General features: G+C 32.2%; 1 protein-coding gene across 1 annotated transcript; it reads left to right on the top strand.

The window, feature by feature from the left end:
• Window positions 1-3,836: 3,836 nt before the first annotated feature.
• On the top strand, window positions 3,837-20,370 carry LOC142633290 (uncharacterized). The gene is made up of 8 exons (XM_075807506.1): window positions 3,837-4,398; window positions 4,771-4,920; window positions 5,103-5,249; window positions 6,964-7,026; window positions 8,040-8,111; window positions 9,709-10,023; window positions 15,218-15,543; window positions 19,646-20,370. Exons 1-8 carry the CDS (start codon window positions 3,933-3,935, stop codon window positions 20,258-20,260), a joined length of 2,154 nt encoding a protein of 717 aa, XP_075663621.1. The 5' UTR covers window positions 3,837-3,932; the 3' UTR covers window positions 20,261-20,370.
• Window positions 20,371-20,853: the final 483 nt, after the last annotated feature.

Genomic DNA, 20,853 nt, shown 5'->3' with positions numbered 1-20,853 from the left:
GTTACAACAACTTCTTTTTTTCAATATTTATTTTCCTTTTCTTGTAAGAAAGTATACCAAAATAAGACTGTTTCTTGATCATGTGTATTCATATGAATGGGAAATGCTATGTTTACAATATTTTTTAAAACATTTTTACAACAATTTCTAAGTGATAGGTTATTATTAGTTGTTACCGATAGGCAAAATAGTAATTTTAGTGATGAATTTAAATTAGAACCATTGTAACAACTTCCTACCTAGGATGTGTTATAATAATATTTATTTTTTGTAATTGAAAAATGTAGTAATCCTAAATTATAATAAATACTCTAAATTAAGTCTTACCCAAAAAATAGAAGGGGCTATTATTCCGTAATTATTATCAATTTTTGCCAATTTTGTTTATGCAATAATCAACGTGTTATTGATAGGAAGATAATGCTAAAATTTTAGGGGGAGAAAAAAAAAAGATCCTCTAAATAAATCTTATAAATATTGCATAATGAAATCATAACAATAAAACTACTTACAAAATACATATGATCACCTTTACAAAAACTATTATGAAGAAGTTGATGGATCAATGTAGAAAAGTGAAATATTTACATCAAGTATATAAAACTAATAAATTAAACTCCAAATAGTAAATTGACTAAATTCATAATAAACAAAAAAAAAATTAAGGAACCACAATATACTTTAATGAAAAGACAATTATATATTTACATTATACTATCAATATAGGATTTACATTGTAGATTAAACAAATGTGTACAATATTGTACACATTTGCAATATTGTACACTTTTGTTTAAAGATAATGATAGTACAATGTAAATTAAGAATTTTCCTTAACGAAAAATTATCCCTTCACATGGTTATGTTAGTACTGAAAAAGAGTTCATTTATGATGAACTCTAACTTCCCATTCATTTACAACAGACTAATGTTACATATACAAATTATTTTATAATATTTTTACAAATTATTCTTATTGATTTCATCTAAACTCATCACTAATATATTTTTCATCAAAACCCAACTCACCACTAATATATTTTTCTAAACTCACCACTTTAGCATTTATCTTTACTATTGAGTTTTATTTTGCATGAAGCCTAGTCATCACTTATTACTGATGAACGGGAGAGGGAATGTTGACTAGGCAAGTTACACGTTTGTCTACTTTTTTTTTTTTTGGATGCCAAATTACGGATGCCTAATTTTCTTTTTTAAGAAACAAACACACACCATTCCCTTTACTGATGACTCTACAGTAAAGCAACCAGGCAAATTAAACGTGTTTCTACTCTTTTTTGGATGCCAAATTACAGATGCCTAATTTTATTTTTTAAGAAACAAACAAACACAAGTGAGGGAGAGTGTTGTTCTAACACAAACACAACATTGCTTAACGGAGTGTTTGGATGCTTAACTTGAGACATGAGATGATATTTTAAAGGAAGTAATTTCAAATCCCAGGTGAATTTCGTGCAAGAAACAAATTGGAAAATTATAGTTTGGGACTACCTCCACAATCTGTACATATATCATGTGTTAAAGGTGAATATTTACTGGGTGTTGGCATTTTAGACATAGTGTTAAAATTCTTGATTTGAGACCATCATAATTTTAACAAAATAACATCATCACATACATAACGAAAAAGAAAATACCATGAGAATAGTTTATTAATTGTTATACGGAGATTATGGTACTTCTATAATTAATACACATATTAATTTGTATCCCAACAAAATGACATCATAAATTCAAAACAAAAAAGAAAAAATTATGAGAATATATAGGTTACATCCTATACGGAGATTATGGTACTCCTATAATAATACGCACATTAGTCTTTTTGGCACCGGTTTTTTAGTTTATTTGTTTATGTAAGGCATTTATGTAAGGCATCAATTTCATTTTTTTAAGGTACAACTATACTTTAACTAGTTTTACCAAACAAAAACTATACTTTAGGAGCATTCATATTAGCTCTTGCGAAAATTCATGTTTATTTTAACATAAATATATATATATATATATATATATATATTTTACACCTAACTACTTTTCAGAAATATCCACATTAGATCATATATTCCAAACTCTATCTTATTAAAATATCAAATTTTCTTAATTTTAAAAATTTATTACTCTATCATCACACACCACAACTGCAATTATCATTCACTATCTTCTTTCATAATCGGGATACTCAAAGAAATAATAAAAAACTGAAATGTACAACAATAATTTTGTATATTTACACACGCTTTTTAGCAAAAATACATTTTACACATTAAATACATAAGCTAATATGGGTGATTTTTAGAGTTGGTTGAGCAAAATTGGACGCTTATCAATTTTACATGAGTCGGTGCAATTGCGAATATATGCTCTATCTAGATTTGGCAAATACATAAATAAGCTTTCAAGAAAAAAGCTACATCCAAACACAAATTACATGTAAATGTACTTTCTTTCGCCAAAAGAAGTTACTTGTTTGTTTTGTGACAAAAGATCTCTCTCGATCTTTGTGTAAAACAATGAAGGGAGAATCATGTTCTGAGCACATTTAATCTACAATTTTACAATAACTTTAAGACCATAACCTATTTCACATACTTTGCAACAATTATCTTATATGGTAGACTACGATTAATTGCTTGCCACTTTTACTCACAGCTAGCATTATAGGAGAGTTGTGGCAAAGTTTAAGAACACTTTAATTTCTTTATCAAATATAGTATGAAAGAAACCATTTACAATTATACCACTAATGAATGGTCCAACTAATTAGTCTAATACAAATTATAGGCAGAACTCACCATTGAAAACCGGATTGCAAAGAAAGAGTGTCCAAGAGCTTATATAAACATGATTTAGCTTACATTTAATTCATGTAGGTCACTAGGATCATAACAAACCACTATACTTCGTAGCAGACATCCATGACGACTCACTCTATCGACACTGATTCAATGGTAGCCCTTTCTATTTTTGGTAGCTCCACTCACCTATTGGTTATTCAATGACTTAGTCATTTTAATTTCGCCTCTAGGGCGTCCCTTCCGAGATCCAACTATAAAGCTGCAACTCATTTGATCTCATACTTAATGAGTTACATCCGATTGCTCGACATGATGGTTGACTCTAATACTAAACGATATAAACTCATGGGTAGAATTCACCCTTGAATTCTGGCTTGCAAAGGAAGGGTGTTTAAGAACTTATATATACATGGTTAAATTTACACTTAATTTCATTCTAAAGGCCATCTAATTTACATTATTTATTGCTTGTTGGAATTTTTCTATAATGCAAAAATTTCACGTTCTTTCATTCTAGTATTGTAGAAATTGATTTCGCTTCATGGTCGATGGGAACATTTGATCAAAGTTTCACAAGCTCTCTTAGTTTTCTCGAGTTGGCAACCTTATGCAGTCATGTTATATAACAATTGTACATAATTATATTAATGTTGATTTTCTTTTCACTTATTATATCAATCTGCATTTACATGGGAAACTTTTGGACTGTACGTCTAAGTTAGTTTTTAAGTCCAACTACCATATATATATATACCTGCCGTGCCCGTGCTAGTAAACATTCTTCAAACTCAAACATCTTTTTAGACTAAAAATCTATATGCATGCACTTTACAGTTTACACCAATATATTAGTATAATTTATATCTCGACACGGAATAATTATCCCCTTTACTTTTTCTTTTTCTTTTTCCCATATATGGTGCAGGTTTGTAGTATAAAAACCCTGAGACATTTTCAACATTAATTGTTACACCCTACTCTTAAATCTATCTCAATTGTTCCTGATATTAAATGGAACATAAGGAGAATTTATACAAACTATCCACCAAAGGCGACTGGGATCCCTTTGTTGATGCATATAGAGATAATTTTTTGTTTGCTGGACGGATCAAGATGAACAGTCATGGGGACACGCCGTTGCACTTAGCTATCTCCAACGGTGCTCCAGGATACATTGTTGAAAAGCTTGTAAAAATAGTTGCTGACGAAGAACAAAATTTCCCAGTTGGAGAGCTTGAGGGAACAGGTGCTGAAGAAGAAGATGAACTGTTACCAGTCAAGGGCACTCTAGAAATAGAAGACTATCAAGGGAATACCCCCTTGCATTTGGCAGCATCAATGGGGAGTCTGAAATCTTGCGTTAGCATTGCTGAAGCTAAACCGCTTATATTGTCACGTCGTAACAGCGACGGTGAGACGCCACTCTTCTTGGCAGCTGCTCGTGGTAGTACAGAGATCTTTTTTTGCCTCCATTATATCTGTAGTAAGTATCCGGACGTTGACAAATTAGGCATTTCCCGCTGGAGAAATAATAGTGGTGAGACAATTCTTCACTGTGCTATCCAGAGGGAGTCCTGGGGTGAGCATTTTTTGTTTAATCTTTAAACCTAGCTAAAACTGCAATTGTATGGATATGGATATTAAAATAGGGTACGTAATTTTATTTTATTTTATTTTTATACAAACTGATTTATCATTAATCACAACAACAAAATAATTTAGATATTCAATTATTATATTGTTAAAATCCGTCAATCACATTTAGTCATCAACATTTTGCCAAGGGGCCATGAATGCCATTAAATTATCTATCATAATCAATACTTATAACATGTTATACTTTGACATCATTTTAACAAACAATAGAAAATTATAGGACACTAATCAAAATGGAATATGAATGGAGTCCCGCCAAAAGTCATTTTTGTTATTGTGGATTGGTTTACTGCAGATCTGGCATATCAGATAGTTTGCCGGCATAAAGAGCTTCATGACTTCGTGGATGAGCAAGGAAACCTGCCACTCCATCTACTAGCAAATGCACCTTCTGCCTTCATTAGTGGTAGTCGACTTGGATTTTTAAGTAACATCATCTACAGACGTAAGTATATATTTATTAGACAAACAGGGTCTTGCTAATTGCGAGGATTCAAGTTTGTACATACATTAGACAAAACCTTTCTATATGTTAAAAAATATATGCTTCTCTTTTAATAAAGGCTATTTCGATTTATATCCGTTAGCTTACATTACCTATCATTATCCTCTGTTGTTGTTTCGAAGTTACATATGTTGATCATAAGCCTGTGGATATCACTCCAGAAGAATTGATTCACAGATGCGACGACAAAAAATTTGACGAGAAAACAGCTGAGAAAATTCGGAAGTACCAAACATGGTTCGACTTCTTTAAGTTGCGATGGACTACGTGTAAGTGATCAATCCTTACATTAAAGTAGCCTATAAGGATTGCAAAACTAGGGAGGATGCGATATCATGGCCACTAAAGATTTTTTTATTCTTCACTGATTAATTGGAAATTAATTTTGTGTGATAGTTTACAACTCTTGCACTAGTAGATTCATGCACTTTCTTCTCCTTTCATTGATATTGAGGTATCACATTTGACATCATATGCGAAATATTTCGAATTTAAAATTGTAATAGTTTACAACTCTTGAAATTTGGAGCACATCACATTGGGTGGGATTACATCCCAATATTTCCTTGCCAATTAAGATTTGTATATGGTTTGACTTCTCCTTTCCGTACAAAACAAACCAATCTGATTCCAATATTGCATTTTACTAAAAAACTTACGAAACTTAATTATTGAAAAACTCTACATGTTACTGTTGTAGTATCCCTATTTTTATAATGAAACTTTTTTTTTTAATTGCTAAATTACATAAAATCTTGTGTTATTTAGAGTATTTACGTTGGTGGAAGCAAAAATTTAACCATTTAGCACCTACAAAATTTACTTTATTTATTTTAACTTACCATTTCGCAACTCACCCTACGTCAATGCTATTATTTTCACAACAAAGCTAAACAATATTCATTTATTTATTATTTTTTCTTTCTCTTATTCTCTGTTACTATCTTCTTTTTTGTCTCTTCTCCCTCTCTTCAAGCCACCAAACCCACTACCCCAAATCAATTACCACCACCATCATAGCCACCACCTTGGCAACACCAACAATCACCATCATGGTAGTCTCAAGCTCAACCAAAAAACTAGCAACCAATAGAAAAAAAAGAAGAAAGTAACCACCACTAGAAAAAACCCATGAACCCCACCACCACGAACCCCACACCAACCCATGAACCCCACCACCAACATCGCCACACCAACCAATTTCAATTTCCACAAGTTGACTCACCGCATCCATAGCAACCTATGGCTTGATCAAGAACCCAATCACCATCACAACAACCCACAACCCAATCGGAACCCATCCTAATCGCCACAAACTGACCCACCACATCCACAACAACCCACCACCACTATGACCAAAACCCATCAAGAAAAGCCCAAGTGTGACCCACATACATAGCTTAACCCATGATGTGACTCACCATTTTCAAGACTCACGGCATGACCCATTTTGTAATCCACCTTGAAGAGACCCACGACTTGACCCACGAAGACACGACGTGACCCACGAAGACATGACATGAGTCTAATCTAAGATGAGAGAGAGAGAGAGAGAGAGAGAGAGATAAGTTGAAAGGAAAAAAAAAATAGAAAAGAGGAGTAACGGGAAAAAAGGATAAAAAAATATTAAAAGCAAGTAGCAACTTGCTACAATAAATTGGTATACCAAAATCAGTTTACTTTAGCATGTAACCAATTTCTTTTTAACTATGGGACCACTAATGTAGCACAACATCTTGTAGTTTTTGGTGCTAAAAATAGCACTATAGCAATATACCTCCATCAATAATGATGTTCTTAGTATTAATGTATAAATCTTAAATGTTTTTACTATTATTATTATTATTATTATTATTATTATTATTATTATTTTACTGTAATTGATTTGAATTCCGACAGTACAACACTTTCTTTTTCTTCTCTTAATTGTTGTGTGCGGTTAGGCATTGCAACGGAGCTCTTTTTTTGTTTTTTCTTTTTTAGATATTACCAGAGGTAAAGAACATGACAAAGCCCGGAAATCAGATGAAGAGAATCCCAAGGAAGGTAAGGGGTCCATGCTATGGAAAGTGAGGTGAAATAGATAAAAAATCCTACTAATGGTTGTGTTTGAGACTTCCTAGATATGTCAATAGATATGTCATCACTCAATTGTTAAAATTGCAAGTTTTTATATTCTAAAATTATGCATAAAATATAAGTTTATGAATCATATACTAAATAATATTCAATTAGCACAATATTTGATAAGCATGTAGCAATAGATTTTAAAAATTTGTAGCAATAATTTTTTAAAGGAAATTGTAATCATAAGCTATAACCAAGTTTGTAACCAAACTTTATTCTTAAATTTAGACAAAATTTAGTTATAAAATTGGTTGTAGTTTTAGGCTTTAACTTTATTCAATATCCTTTCATTGAAGGTGAATTTTTACAAATCCACCATTAGATTACATTTTCTTCTTATATTTTTCATACTTACAAAATTTTTAAAAAATTAAAGATTAATAGCTATATTATCGATAAATTGTTTAAATTGCAAGTTTTTGTAATTTAAAATTATGCATAAAATATAAGCTTATACATTATATAGTACATAACATCCAATTGACTCAAAATTTAACATGTGTATTAAGAGCGTATAAAGCATACAATTCAACAATTAAGTTTTCAAAATATATAATAATATATATTTTATTAAGTAAAGTTGTAACCTTAAACTACAACTAATTTTATAGATAAACTTTGTCCCTTAAATTTTTGGGTTAGATAATTAAATTGCCTTTAAATCTTAATACTACTATTAATTAAAACTTACATATGCTACCTACCCTAATTAATGTCTACGTTCAAGCCCAAGTGAAACTAAATATGCTGTTTTATTTTTTATGAAGAAACCTTTAAAAAAAAATAAAAAATTTATCATCAAGAACCTTAATATGTTAACCTCTACTTAAAAAAATGCTAATTAACCTTAGTACCTGCGCTTATTTATTTATTTATTTATTTACTTCTATGTGTATATACGCATTATAATGAACTGATTTTATATTATGAAGGATCCGAAGGTAAAATTGATAAAGCTCAGAAGAAACATTTTTTATGGGGAATTTATAGCGCCTTTCGATCTGGTATGTCCACTTTATTAGCTTTTAGGAAAAAGTTATTTGCGTACCCCCAATCTACATGTTGTTGTTGTTTCTTTTTTTTTTGGTATATCTTTCATTCGTACTGTTAATTAATTTTGAATTTATCTCTCAATTTTTTTTTTTTTTTAAATTTATGTTGATAGATACATGACACTTGGATATAATACTAAAAATCCGAATAAAACTTCAAGGAGTTAGTTTAATTAGTGGCTCCTAAGGTCTCATGATATCCCAGAGATTTTGAGTTTAAAACTTCATGTCTGTATCTTCGAGGCTACCTCTAAGGGATTCTTCCCTATAATAACTTGGTATATGAGAAAAGGTTTGGATACTCTTATGTGCCATTTTTTTTTTTTTGAATAAAATCAATGAACCTTATAGACTTATAGCTCAATTAGCCCATCTTGATGTTTCCAATGAAGACATCTAAGGTTTAAACCCCTCTCTTCCAACTACCTTATTTACCTAAGGAAATAATTTTAAATGAGATATTTAAATATAATATTTAATGGGATATTTAAATGCTTCTTTCAGTTTGAATATAAAATTACTAATTATAGCCAACATCTCTTTTTCAATATATGATAGAACTAATCTAATCGATCCAAATTATGATTTTATTAGTATTAGCTTTGAAAAATTCTTCTTTTAAAACAAGTATAAAAAATATTGACAGTAAAATTTTATGAGTAATTTAAAAAATAATCTACAATTTTTTATAATAAATTGTTAGATTACATATTTAGATATCATTACAATTATTTTCACTGTAACTTTTTGTTGTATTATTTCATCATCTTCTAACACTTTTTAATGAGCTTTTATTCACATTTGAGATTTTCTTCATATATATATATATATATATATATATATATTTTAAATATTGTTAATAAAAAATTTATTAAAAGATCCTATTTGGTTTTTTTTATTCTTCTTTTTAAGTTTTTCATTTCCAAATTGATATTTTTTTAGCGGACATTCAAAAATATACAAATAAAATAAACACTATCTAGATACAAAATTATAATATGACAACATTAAACTAATTTTTAAAGCATACGACAATATAATCTAATTTATTAAAGGCACTAATTCAACTTCACATAATAATAGAATTAGCCAATAGTCTCAACCTACCCAAACAAAAATGGATTCAACAAATAACTTGATGAATTACTACCATTGAAACCAAGATTAATTTCATAAAAAGAATCAAATATCATAATTTGTAAGTAAAATAACAAAAAGAGATGAAGTTGGTGGGCTCACATTTGCACCCACACTCATAAAACACACAAAGGAAGAGAGAGTAGAGAGGGAAGAAAACTACTTACATCTTTTATTTATCTTCTTTCACAGTTGCATACAAATTGAGATACATGGGATATATATACTTCACGTACAACCATAGTTTTCTTTTTATTTATATCTAACATAAATAATTCTCACATGCGTCATTTCTTAAAGTCCTCACATATATTTCATATATGTGTTTAAATCTTATAGTAATTCATCTCAAAAATAAACTTCATAAAAAAAGGTTTATTTACCTAACATATAATCTTTCTTTGATTATTAGAATCAATGAGGAGGATACAGCAGAAGCATGAATTTTCTACCAAAATCATGAAAAATCTTATCGCATGTCAAGTAAATAAGTGGAACTTCGATCGAGGGATGAACCCGCGATTAAAAACATCCAAGCAAGATATGATTGAGTACGATGAAGCCACATTAAGTAGATACTGTCTGCCAGATTCGTTTGATGAGGATCTATATTGTCACGATGTAAGAAAGAAACACCAGCCCAATGCTGATACATATCTTGACATGGGAAAAGCTTATTACTATCCCTCTGATCAACAAGATAAAAACGAGAAAAAAGATAGAAGAGGTAAGTCACTATTCTCCAATGCATGACCCATTATATGTGTTTGAAATTTGAGAATGTATTCTTGATGAGTAAAACTATATAAGTGACTGTTTTTATATAGTGATAGGAAATCTAGACCTTAGTTAATTTGACTTGAACTCAATATTAGGTCAAATTAGTTAGTTATAACCAAATCTCAAATAATGAGTGGCGGCTCTAGGAAATTTTTTTAAGGGGGTCATTAATAAACTTAAATTAAAAAAGATTTAATAAAAAGTGAACTTGAATATATCAAGTTATCGATAAAAAAAAAAAAAACTCAAATACATGAATTTTTACAATTTCTTTCTACGGGTTTTTATATTTTAAAATCGTTACATGATAGTTTATTATCAATTGTCAATTTGGCTAAGTGTGACCGTTTTATTTGTTAAGTTTGAATAACATTTTTTTTAAAACAATTGCCATTATTTTTATAAAAATATATTATTCTTATACTAAATAAAAATTGCAAGCTACTAGTACTATATTATTTATTAACCCACATAACCACACTCATCCATACATAAATATTATATTTAGTGTCTACTTAACTAATTAAATGCTTAAATAATCACTAACTTTACCCTTTTTTTTTCTTGAATCACTAACATAAATAATATACTTAATGTCTAATTATTGTTTGGTTTTAGGCTAGACTAATCTGTGATTAGAGTGTGCAAGATTTCAACTAAGATGTGCAAAAATATTTGAGGGTAAAATAAACTAATAAAACAATACCATATATATTTTGAAGTCATGGAGTTCATTTGAAACCTCTAGAAAACAAGTGTCGCTGCCCCTACATGGATGATATAGTTACGAAGGAAAAATCCTCCGAGGATATATTGCTAACCTCCCAACATGGGTGATATATTGCTAAAATATCCTATCATAGTATTGCTATTTATAGTAGGATTTATTAACGTGACTATACGCAACTTTAACTCTAGTCAAACTCTTCTACCTTGTGGATATCTTCACAAATATCGGATCCGTGACTAACACCAAAAAAACAACTTGATTGTTAGTCTATGCAGCGGCTTCCACTTGATACACCTTGAGGATCTTCAATTATGATGTCAGCCACTTTACTTGGAATAAAACCCTAGGTGCACACTATTGCAACAACATCTCTTTTCTTCTACATTCACAGTGACCTAAAGAAGCTTGTTATATGTTCTCTAGGCCTAGGGCACGAATCCCAAGACTTTAGTCATGATGGGGCTGTATTTGAAAAATTGGAATCCCAATACTCAATCAGTTGAGTGGTATTGAGCTTAAGTGAGGCACAATTGGTCAAGTGTAGTCAAGGTTTCAACACTATTCTTAAGCATTCTCTTGTGTCTTCAACCATGATCTTCAAAACACACTTAGACGCTAAGAACTTAACTACCCAAATATATTTGGGCGTTTTGGATGTTTTGCATACGGTTTGCTAACACTAATTTTAATCCCTAATAACCTCCTCGATAATCCATGACAAAACCCAAACTTTACAACAATATATAATGATCTAGATCACAATTGAACCTAGATTTCATTCTGAAAACAACTGCCTAGCTAAATTAAGATACTCAAACCTTGGAAGTCACTGTGAGAAGGAGGCTCTGAGTCTTGACTTGGCTTCAACTTATCTTTCCTAAAAAAGAAAATAATATGTGAACCATGTGGAATACATACAAAAGTAATACACGTACATATCAATGGCATCAATATCAAAATGTATCTCGAAAGGGTACAATATCCCAACAGTACATTAAAAATGTGAAGCTGTCTCAAACATAGGTATGAAATAAACTGTCTATACCTCACCTTGAATAGAACATCTATACACCATCAACAATCACTCTCATTCGAAGGAGCACCATCACCATTGTCAACCTCATCTGACACACCACCACCACCATCATGCATCCCCAAAAGGAACATTTGACTCATGTAAAGCACAACGAGCTATCCGGCGTGCTGAGGTGGTACATCTCAGTATCCACAACGGACTGAGTCTCCATAATGGCGCTTATATCTTATCATAATGGACTGAGCTCAATGCATAACATCCTCGGCAACTTATATCTTATCAATTATCATCCTCCTCCACAGCTTCTCTGTCCTCGGCAAGGTAGACTTCCATCTTCTTTAGGGTATTCTTCCTAATGATAGCTTCCGGAGTCAAAAGGAAGGTAACACTGATATACAAGGGGATTCTGGAGATAAAAAAGAGGATGGATTAACTCAGTCCTAGGCTTGGAATCTCTATACATGTTAATAATAAACTGGTATATAATGCGGGGGAGGTCGATGGAGAGATCACACAACATAATATATAGAAATAATGCACGGGTGACAAGGTTGGTGTTATAGTGAGAAATAGGGAAGAGAGAGACAAGATAATGTTCACAAGGTGGACTTCAGTCGTAAGTCCCTACGTGTGAAGCTAGAACCCCCCATGTTGTGAACAATACATCCACTAACGCAAGGTTAAAGAAAGAAGAAAATAATAAATTCAAATATTTACGTTGTTTGACAATTATTTACATTCTTTGGCAGCGACGACAATTGTCTACATTCATTGGCAGCGATAGATGACGTTATACCATAAAATAAAGAGATTACATTAGTAGCATAATAACACTTTCACAAGACCTGAGCCCCAAATACACCCTTAACTCTCTCATTCAAAGAATAGAGCACCATGTTGTATTTGCACTGGTCTTTTAGAACTATAATTTATCTCACACAATACAATTAAACAAAACTGTAGCATAGTGTATATACATACTAACCAAGTCGGCTAATCAAACCTAATACAACTAGGACTTGATTTCTTATATCGCTAGCCATGAAAGCAAAACCAAGTAGGATTTGACGTCCTTGGTTTGCACTGCTGAAACAATCCTAACATAAATAGGATTCGGTCAAACCTTTATTGACCAAGCAAGCCACCGACTCAACACCCCATTTCATGGGTTTACCATCCGGGTTAATAGAACTTCCTTATCCAATGTAGAACGGGGTTCGTAAAAACTAAAACTAAGGGTTGGAAACCCTGGGAATGCCATGTGCGACGAAGACAACATTCGAGTTTGTTACAATTTTGCAACCCACTTACTCCGAATGAAGACTCCAAAGCTACAAGAAGCTGAGTCAATGTTCATTATTGAAAGTTCAAATAGCCTATAAGACACCAATGAATGTTTAGATCACTTATTTCAAAAATTACCAACAAAGGTTTATACACAAACAATACATGTGCAGAATGATGAATATAAGTTAAATTCAAATTGATAAAACACTCTAAACTAAAATTAATCATAAACACAATAGTAATTAAAAGGTAAAGAGTAAGGGAAGAGAGATGCAAACACAAAGATAACACGGTGATGTGTTATCGAACAGGAAATCAAACAGGAAGTACTCGACGAAAAACTTTTCTGCCACCCTCCAAGCGATCAAATGATCCACTAGAGAATAAATTTGGAATACATGAATAGTAATAGATACTTCAAGCCTAATCTACCTAATGCACCTAAGCTCTTTAAGTATCTTGCTCCAATAAGGTTAAGCCTAACCGTGTTTTCTCTAACTTTCCAATGCTTGCCAAAGCTCCAAAAATAGTCTCAACACTTTAAATGGGTGTGGGTTGTGTTTGGGTACAAATCTCCTCTCAATGGATATAATAAAGGGAGAGGAAATGAGAAGAGACTACAAAGATTTCTCTCTAAGAACGAGTAACTCTCTCTCTAATGAAGTGAGTGTGTTGTAGAAACCTCTCTTAGAGTTTTTCTCTTGATAGTCTCCTTTTTCAGTACTTTACATTTCGTGGATATAATGGTATTTATAGTAGGGTATGAGATAAAATGTAAAAAGCCAGTTTTCAGCAAAACATGGCATTCTAGCGACTCAGCCTCACGATTAGAATGAGGCGCAAGTTAACTGCCAGGCCAGACTGTACTTTTTGTCCTGTAGTGCTCCAGCTGTCATGACCCTTTAGCTTCCTGCATACTTTACACGTGTGGTACTTTAGCGACTTGCCAGTCGCGAGACTCCTTTTAAATGCACACAACTTGAGTTTCTTCACACTCTCTCACACACAACCCTTACATTATTCCCACCTAAATATATAGTTTTTACATGATGAATTACAAGCAAATTTGACACATAATAAAGCCAACACATGGTTGATTAAATTCAACCTTACAATTATGTTCAAATTAAATAGAATTCATGGATAATAGGAACAAGGGGTTTGAGGTAATCGGTACAAAGGGAGGTCTATACAGCAACAGCTCTATGAATTTTTTTCATAGCAGTTATTATGAAACTTTAAGTATAAAAATTTTATAAAAAGAGAACTTCAAAAACACACACAAGCACATATACATAAATACATAAAGTCTTACAAAAAAAAAATACATGTAGTAAGTGAGATTGAGAATTTGAGATACCATGCAATAGCTATAATTCTCTTGCAATATATATAAAAACTTTTTTTCAACTTCATAACTTTTGTTGAATGTTTATTTTTTTAATCTTTATACTCCGCCATTACAATGTATTTCACCCCATGCATACCTATGTTGGTAGACATGAAGGGTACGTAGATTATTTTGTTGGGGAAAGTATGAAGATCTCTCTGGGGTTTGAGGTAAAAAAAAAACTAGTTCAAATTAATGAAAGTGAACGAAGGAACCAATAGTGCTCATTATTATTATTATTATTATTATTATTATTATTATTATTTAGTTTAGATACTAAAAACACTCATTGGTTTTAGATTCTCTAGATTTTTTAGAGTACTCTACCAATAAATTTGTTTAAATCATAATTACTCTTTTATAATTTAAAGGTTTAGATTCTACCATATTAGCATTTCACTAACAACACTCCTAAAATAATAAAATAATATTGCAAACAAAACAATTAAAATTATTATTAATAGAATGCTGACATGGCAAAATCTAAACAATTAAATCATTAAAGAATGGTTAAGATTTATGAAAATTTAAATAGTAGAGTACCTTAAGAAATCCAGAGAATCTAAACACTTTCATACAGACTTGTCAATGATATGCATTTTTTCAAACACCATCACAACTCCCCACTTTTGCAAATAAGTAAAGAAGAAAAAGTGGACAAAGACCATCTTATGTTTACTTCCTTGTGCACGCGACAGATATGGAAACGGTGAAGATACCTCTTCTAATTGCAGCAAAGAATGGCATTCTAGAAATGGTTGAGTACATCCTTCTTATTAAACCACTGGCTATTTTTGATGTCGATTCAGAGGGGAAGAATATAGTGCTATTGGCAGTGGAGCATAAGCAACCCGAGGTATATGATTTACTACAGAAATACTGCCAGGATAGAATGAGCTTAGTCAGTAAAGTGGACTTCAAAGGGAATAGTGCATTGCATCTTGCTGCGAAGTTAACAGATTCTAATCCTTGGCCAGTTCCTGGAGCCGCATTCCAAATGCAATGGGAAATCAGATGGTATAAGGTACAAGTCTTAAACTAGATCACTACAAGAAATTTAATCTTTAGGGATGACAAAAAATAATTGTCGATGGTAATGCCCCGTCAAGAAAAGGTTTTTGGCAGAAAAGGTTTTAGCAATGAAAACAATGTTCGAGGGTCTATTTCTTGATCATTGATCTAATTGTTGTTGCAAATAACCTAAGAAACTAAATGGGCGAGTCAATCACCAAAAGCACCTTTCTTGATCATTGATTTGATGGCCCATTGTTCATAAGTTTGACCGTAATAGGTCTTGGATCATGCCTTTCCTGACATTTTGGCTAAGATCAAGTGATAGGCTTTGGGTTTAAAAATTATAGTTTCCAATGTTGGGTTCCAAATAATGTTATCAATAATATTAGCAATCCAAAATAGCAACTACACACAAGAACACACAATTTACGTGGAAAACCCTTTCTTTTTTAAGAGAAAAACTACGGGACAAACTCTGAATAATTTTATTATTATCAAATCAATTACAATAATTTTTGTATATGCCTTATAGCTAAAGAAAAAAAAAAAAAAAAAAACTTTTTTTTTTTTTTTTGCTCTCACACACAAATTATCTTTCTGAAAAAACGGCAATCATTTTTCTTTTCTTTTTTCACTATGTGGCACCCCCTTCTAAATTTCATCAAACTCATACTTTATATATATATATATATATAGAATTCTGCCACCTCACATCTTTTCCTAGGATTATTTGGATACCTAACTCAACTTTAATTATAATTCTTGAAGAGCACTACTATTTCATAATTCCAATTGAACTAAGAGAGTTCAACTTCACATGGCTTCAAAGTCGGTGTGGGCTGGACATTGGCGTCCACGTGCACCCAATAATCTCCCCCTTTAGCCCGTTGATGGGAGGAGATCTTCATTTTATCTCTTCAATTCAATTTTGTGCAAGTCAAGCCAACACAAGGCTTAATCTATTTCATTATCTTCACTAGTACTGAGGACACTTCTTCAATATCAATACCTTTCATTCTCAAAGAATTCATCTAACAATATCAATATCAATACCTTTCATTCCTAAGATTTCCTTAATCCAATCCCTTGACTCCCCCTCATCAGAAGTTCAATAATTCTTGAAGCTAACAATATGATGTTTTCTAGTAATTCTATTCTCATGAGGTTCAACAATATCTAGTGGAGGATATTACTCTCCCTGCTTAAGACCTCTACGATCTTTCACTTCATCACCATCCCATGTAGCCTTAGCATCTTCATATTCTTCATCACTTACCACTTCCTCTTCTGTAGCACTATTAGACAATGAGAATTTCACCCTCTTGGTTTCAACACCATTAATCCCAACAGTCATCTTTGGAGTCTTCTCAAAAAAATTTATCTCATTGAACTTCTTCTTACAGGTCTTCATATGAGTCATGTACAAACCGCAATATGCATGTCCTTTTGCAACAACCAATGACCCTTTAGTAAATTTCCATCTTCCATTACCAAGGTAGTTACAATAACCTTCTCGATCCATAGCCAATGTAGAAAACATATTCATTCTTAAATTTGGAACATGTTGCACATCCTTCAACATCATAGTGCTACCAACATTGGTTTCAATGCACACATCACCAATTCCCACAGTTTTTGAGTAACTAGAACTACCCATCTTCACTATACCAAAGTCCTCTGCTTTGTACGTGGTAAACAACCCCTTCGTAGGGATAATATGGAAGGGGGTTGTAGACTCAACAACCCACTCAACATCATCATTAGCAATATGCTCACACTTTTGCTCTTCAATAGAGAGCACCACAACATCCTCAATAATCACAGCAACTGTAGTATTTTTCTCACTATCATTCTTTTCATATTTTCCTTTATTTTGTTCTTTATTCCAATGCCAACAATCTCTTCTTAAGTGACCATTTTTCCCACAATGGAAGTATTCTCTAGTTTCCTTGAACTAAGATCTATCTCTTGATTGTGACCTACCATTTAATTTCTGATCATTAGGTCCTCTACTTTTACCTCTACTCTTGTTCTCTGTGACAAAAGCTTGATCTTGTGCATTTTCTATATTTGCATCTCTCATGTGAACCTTTTCACTTAAAATCAAATCTCGAATATCATCATATTTGAGTTTGTTTTTCCCTGCAGAATTACTCATTGTCATTCTCATGGCTTCCTAACTGTTTGGTAAAGAAGCCAAAAGTATCAATGCACGAACCTCATCATCAAATTCAATTCCTATTATGGATAATTGATTTGTGATTGTATTGAACTCATTCAGATGCTACGCTACAGATGTGTCTTCTGCCTTCTTCAGATCAAATAACTTTTTCATCAGATATACCTTGTTGTTAGCCGATAGCTTTTCATACATGCTAGTTAAAGCCTTCATCAAATCCACTGTAGTCTTTTCTTTCATAACATTATGCGCAACTGATCTTGATAGAGTTAATCGAATGACTCCCAATACATGTTTATCAAGAAGGTTCTAGTCTTCATCCTTCATAGTGTAAGGTTTCATCCCCAAAAGAGGCAGATGCAATTTCTTCCCATAAAGATAATCTTCTATTTGCATCCTCTAATATGCGAAATCTGTTCCATCAAATTTCTCAATTCCTGAACCCTTGCCTTCTTCTCCGGCCATCGCTTCCACTCTAACCTTAGCTCTAATATCACTTCTTGGGTCCCAAATAATATTATCAACAATATTAGCGATCCAAAATATCAATCACACACAAGAACACACAATTTACGTGAAAAACCCTTTCTCTTTGAAGGGAAAAACCACGGGACAAACTCTAAATAATTTTACTATTATCAAATCAATTACAATAATTCATTTGTATGCCTCATAGCTAAAGGAAAAGGAAAAAAAAAAACTCTTTTATTTTTATTTATTTTTTTGCTTTCACACACACTAATTATCTTTCTCAAAGGAGACAATCCTTTTTTCTTTTCTTTTTTCTCTATGTGGCACCCCCCTTCTAAATTTCATCAAACACATACTTTATATATATATATATATATATATAGAGAGAGAGAGAGAGAGAGAGAGAGAGAGAGAGAGAGAGAGAGAGAGAGAGTTCTGCCGCCTCACATCTTTTCCTCAGATTATTTGGATACCTAATTCAACTTTAATTATAATTCTTGAAGAGCACTACTATTTCATAATTCTAATTGAACTAGGAGATCGTTCAACTTCACATGGCTTGAAAGTCGTTGTGGGCTGGACATTGGTGTCCATGTGCACCTAACATCCAGGTCTCATGGTTCCTAGGTCTAATGTTTAAATACACCTCTTCTTCTTCTTCTTCTTCTTCTTCTTTTTGGTGAGAAAAACACACACACACAAGATAGAAGAAAATAAGTTCTAACACAAAGCACAACACAAACTCCACTCAAAAGCTATAGTTCAAATAGACAAGTACACAACCTTAAGATGGAAGAAGAACCATCTTTTTGCAATTATCTCACCCCAATTTAAATGTCTTATTTTTCATGCTCCAAAGTATATGCTCCCGCCAACCAATTTTGTTAGGCTTGTTTTGAAAATCAAACTTCTTAAAAGAATATTCTTTTGCATAAAAAGGTAAATATTTCCAAAACTATCATCATTAATTTAAATTTTAGTAAAAGTGGAATATTTGAACTTTTAAATAAAGTAAGGGTCGCGTTGGGAAATTCATAGGTAGACTTTTCAAATATGACTTCATTTTAAGACATCCCAAAATGGAATAAAGCCTAACAATTTTGATGCCTACTTTCTAAATTTGGAAGTTTTTATTACCTTTACTTTTTAAATAAAATCTGAAAGGATTCTTTTTAAAAATTATGTCACCTTCGACATAAAGTAGATGACATTTTTAAAAATGACAATATATTTTTGGTAACAATTATATTATTTAAAATCAACACACATATAAATTAGGGTAGTGGGAGGTTTAAATTAATAACACAAATATTCGAATTTATATCCTTGCTAATGATCTCATGCTTAATATAGTCCCTCTTGTCAAGTATAAGGGAGAGCCTTCTAATATTTACATAAAATCCACGACCTTGATCACAATTCTTCTTTTTCTCTGTTTGATTTTTTTTTTAAATCAATGCAGTACATAATGCAATCAATGCCACGGAAGTTCCATTATTCCCGCAACAAGGATGGCGAAACCCCACAGGAGATCCTTCGGAAAACACATGACTCTCTTATGGGAGAGCGTCGTGATTGGCTAAGCAACACATCAAATGCATGCTCAGTCGTAGCAGGTCTTCTTGTCACGGTTACCTTTCCCATGTCAACCACCATGCCGGGTGGTGAGGACAATAATGGCTCTCCATTCCTATTAAACCAGTCTACGTTCAGTGTTTTTGCCATCTCATCCTATGTCTCCTTCTACTCTTCACTCATTGCGGTGGTCTTGTTCCTTTCAGTCCTCACCTCTGCTTACAGCAAAAGTGGTTTTCATCATGACCTACCAATGAAGCTTTTGTCAGGTTTGACAGCATTCTACGTGTCTATAGCTTCTACTGCGATATCTTTCTCTGCAGGACATTACTTCATTCTTAAGGACAAGCTAAAATCCGCAGCTTTCCCAGCATATGCAGGGGGATGTCTGCTGGTAATATTCTTTTCTATAATAGAGTTCCCGCTCTACTTTCAATTGGCATGGGCTATGTTCAAGAGGGTGCCACAGCGTAAATACAGGGTGAGTCGATGTTGGTTTTGATCTTGAAGATTACTGATATTTTCGTTCATAGATTATGCAAGTGCCTGATGGGTCAGGTACTCAGTTTGATATCGTCATATTATTGATAAACTCTACACAATGTTTCTTATTATATTCATAATAAAAAAATTCGTATGGTGTGATCTATTTGAATAAAGAGTGATTCAAGGTTGTTTTTGATCTTAAATGTTTCTTTTACTATATTATTCAAGAGCCTGATGGATCAAATACTCAGTTTTGTATTTTAATATTTATAAACTCTTTTACACAATATTTCTCAGTCATTATATTCATTATGACAGACTTGTATGGTGCGATCTATTTGAATAAAGAAAACCACGTCTTTCTCTTTTATTTTTTTTGGGCAAAATGCCATCTTTCTTCTTCTATCTTAATTATGTCAAAGGTGGTTAAGAGCATTATAACATAACTGTCATTTCTTGATGTTTGTAACGAAAACGTTAGGGTGGTTCAAAACCTTTAAATCCAAAATCAAATAATCCAAAATAAAAATCATATCAGAGATGAAATGGTTTTCTGTGATTGCCAACCATGTCAGATTATACTATAATCCTTCAGCATGTGGATATAGG

This window comes from Castanea sativa, chromosome 5 (assembly GCF_040712315.1).
Source record: "Castanea sativa cultivar Marrone di Chiusa Pesio chromosome 5, ASM4071231v1".
Classification (NCBI taxonomy): domain Eukaryota; kingdom Viridiplantae; phylum Streptophyta; class Magnoliopsida; order Fagales; family Fagaceae; genus Castanea; species Castanea sativa.
This window is presented reverse-complemented; position numbering and strand designations above follow the sequence as displayed.

Coding starts and splice junctions, on each gene's coding strand:
- LOC142633290 (XM_075807506.1), top strand. CDS start 3,933: ATGAACAGTCATGGGGACACGCCGTTGCACTTAGCTATCTCCAACGGT. Junction 5,250..6,963: donor TAAGTTGCGATGGACTACGT/GTAAGTGATCAA, acceptor TTTCTTTTTTAG/ATATTACCAGAGGTAAAGAA. Junction 15,544..19,645: donor GGGAAATCAGATGGTATAAG/GTACAAGTCTTA, acceptor AAATCAATGCAG/TACATAATGCAATCAATGCC.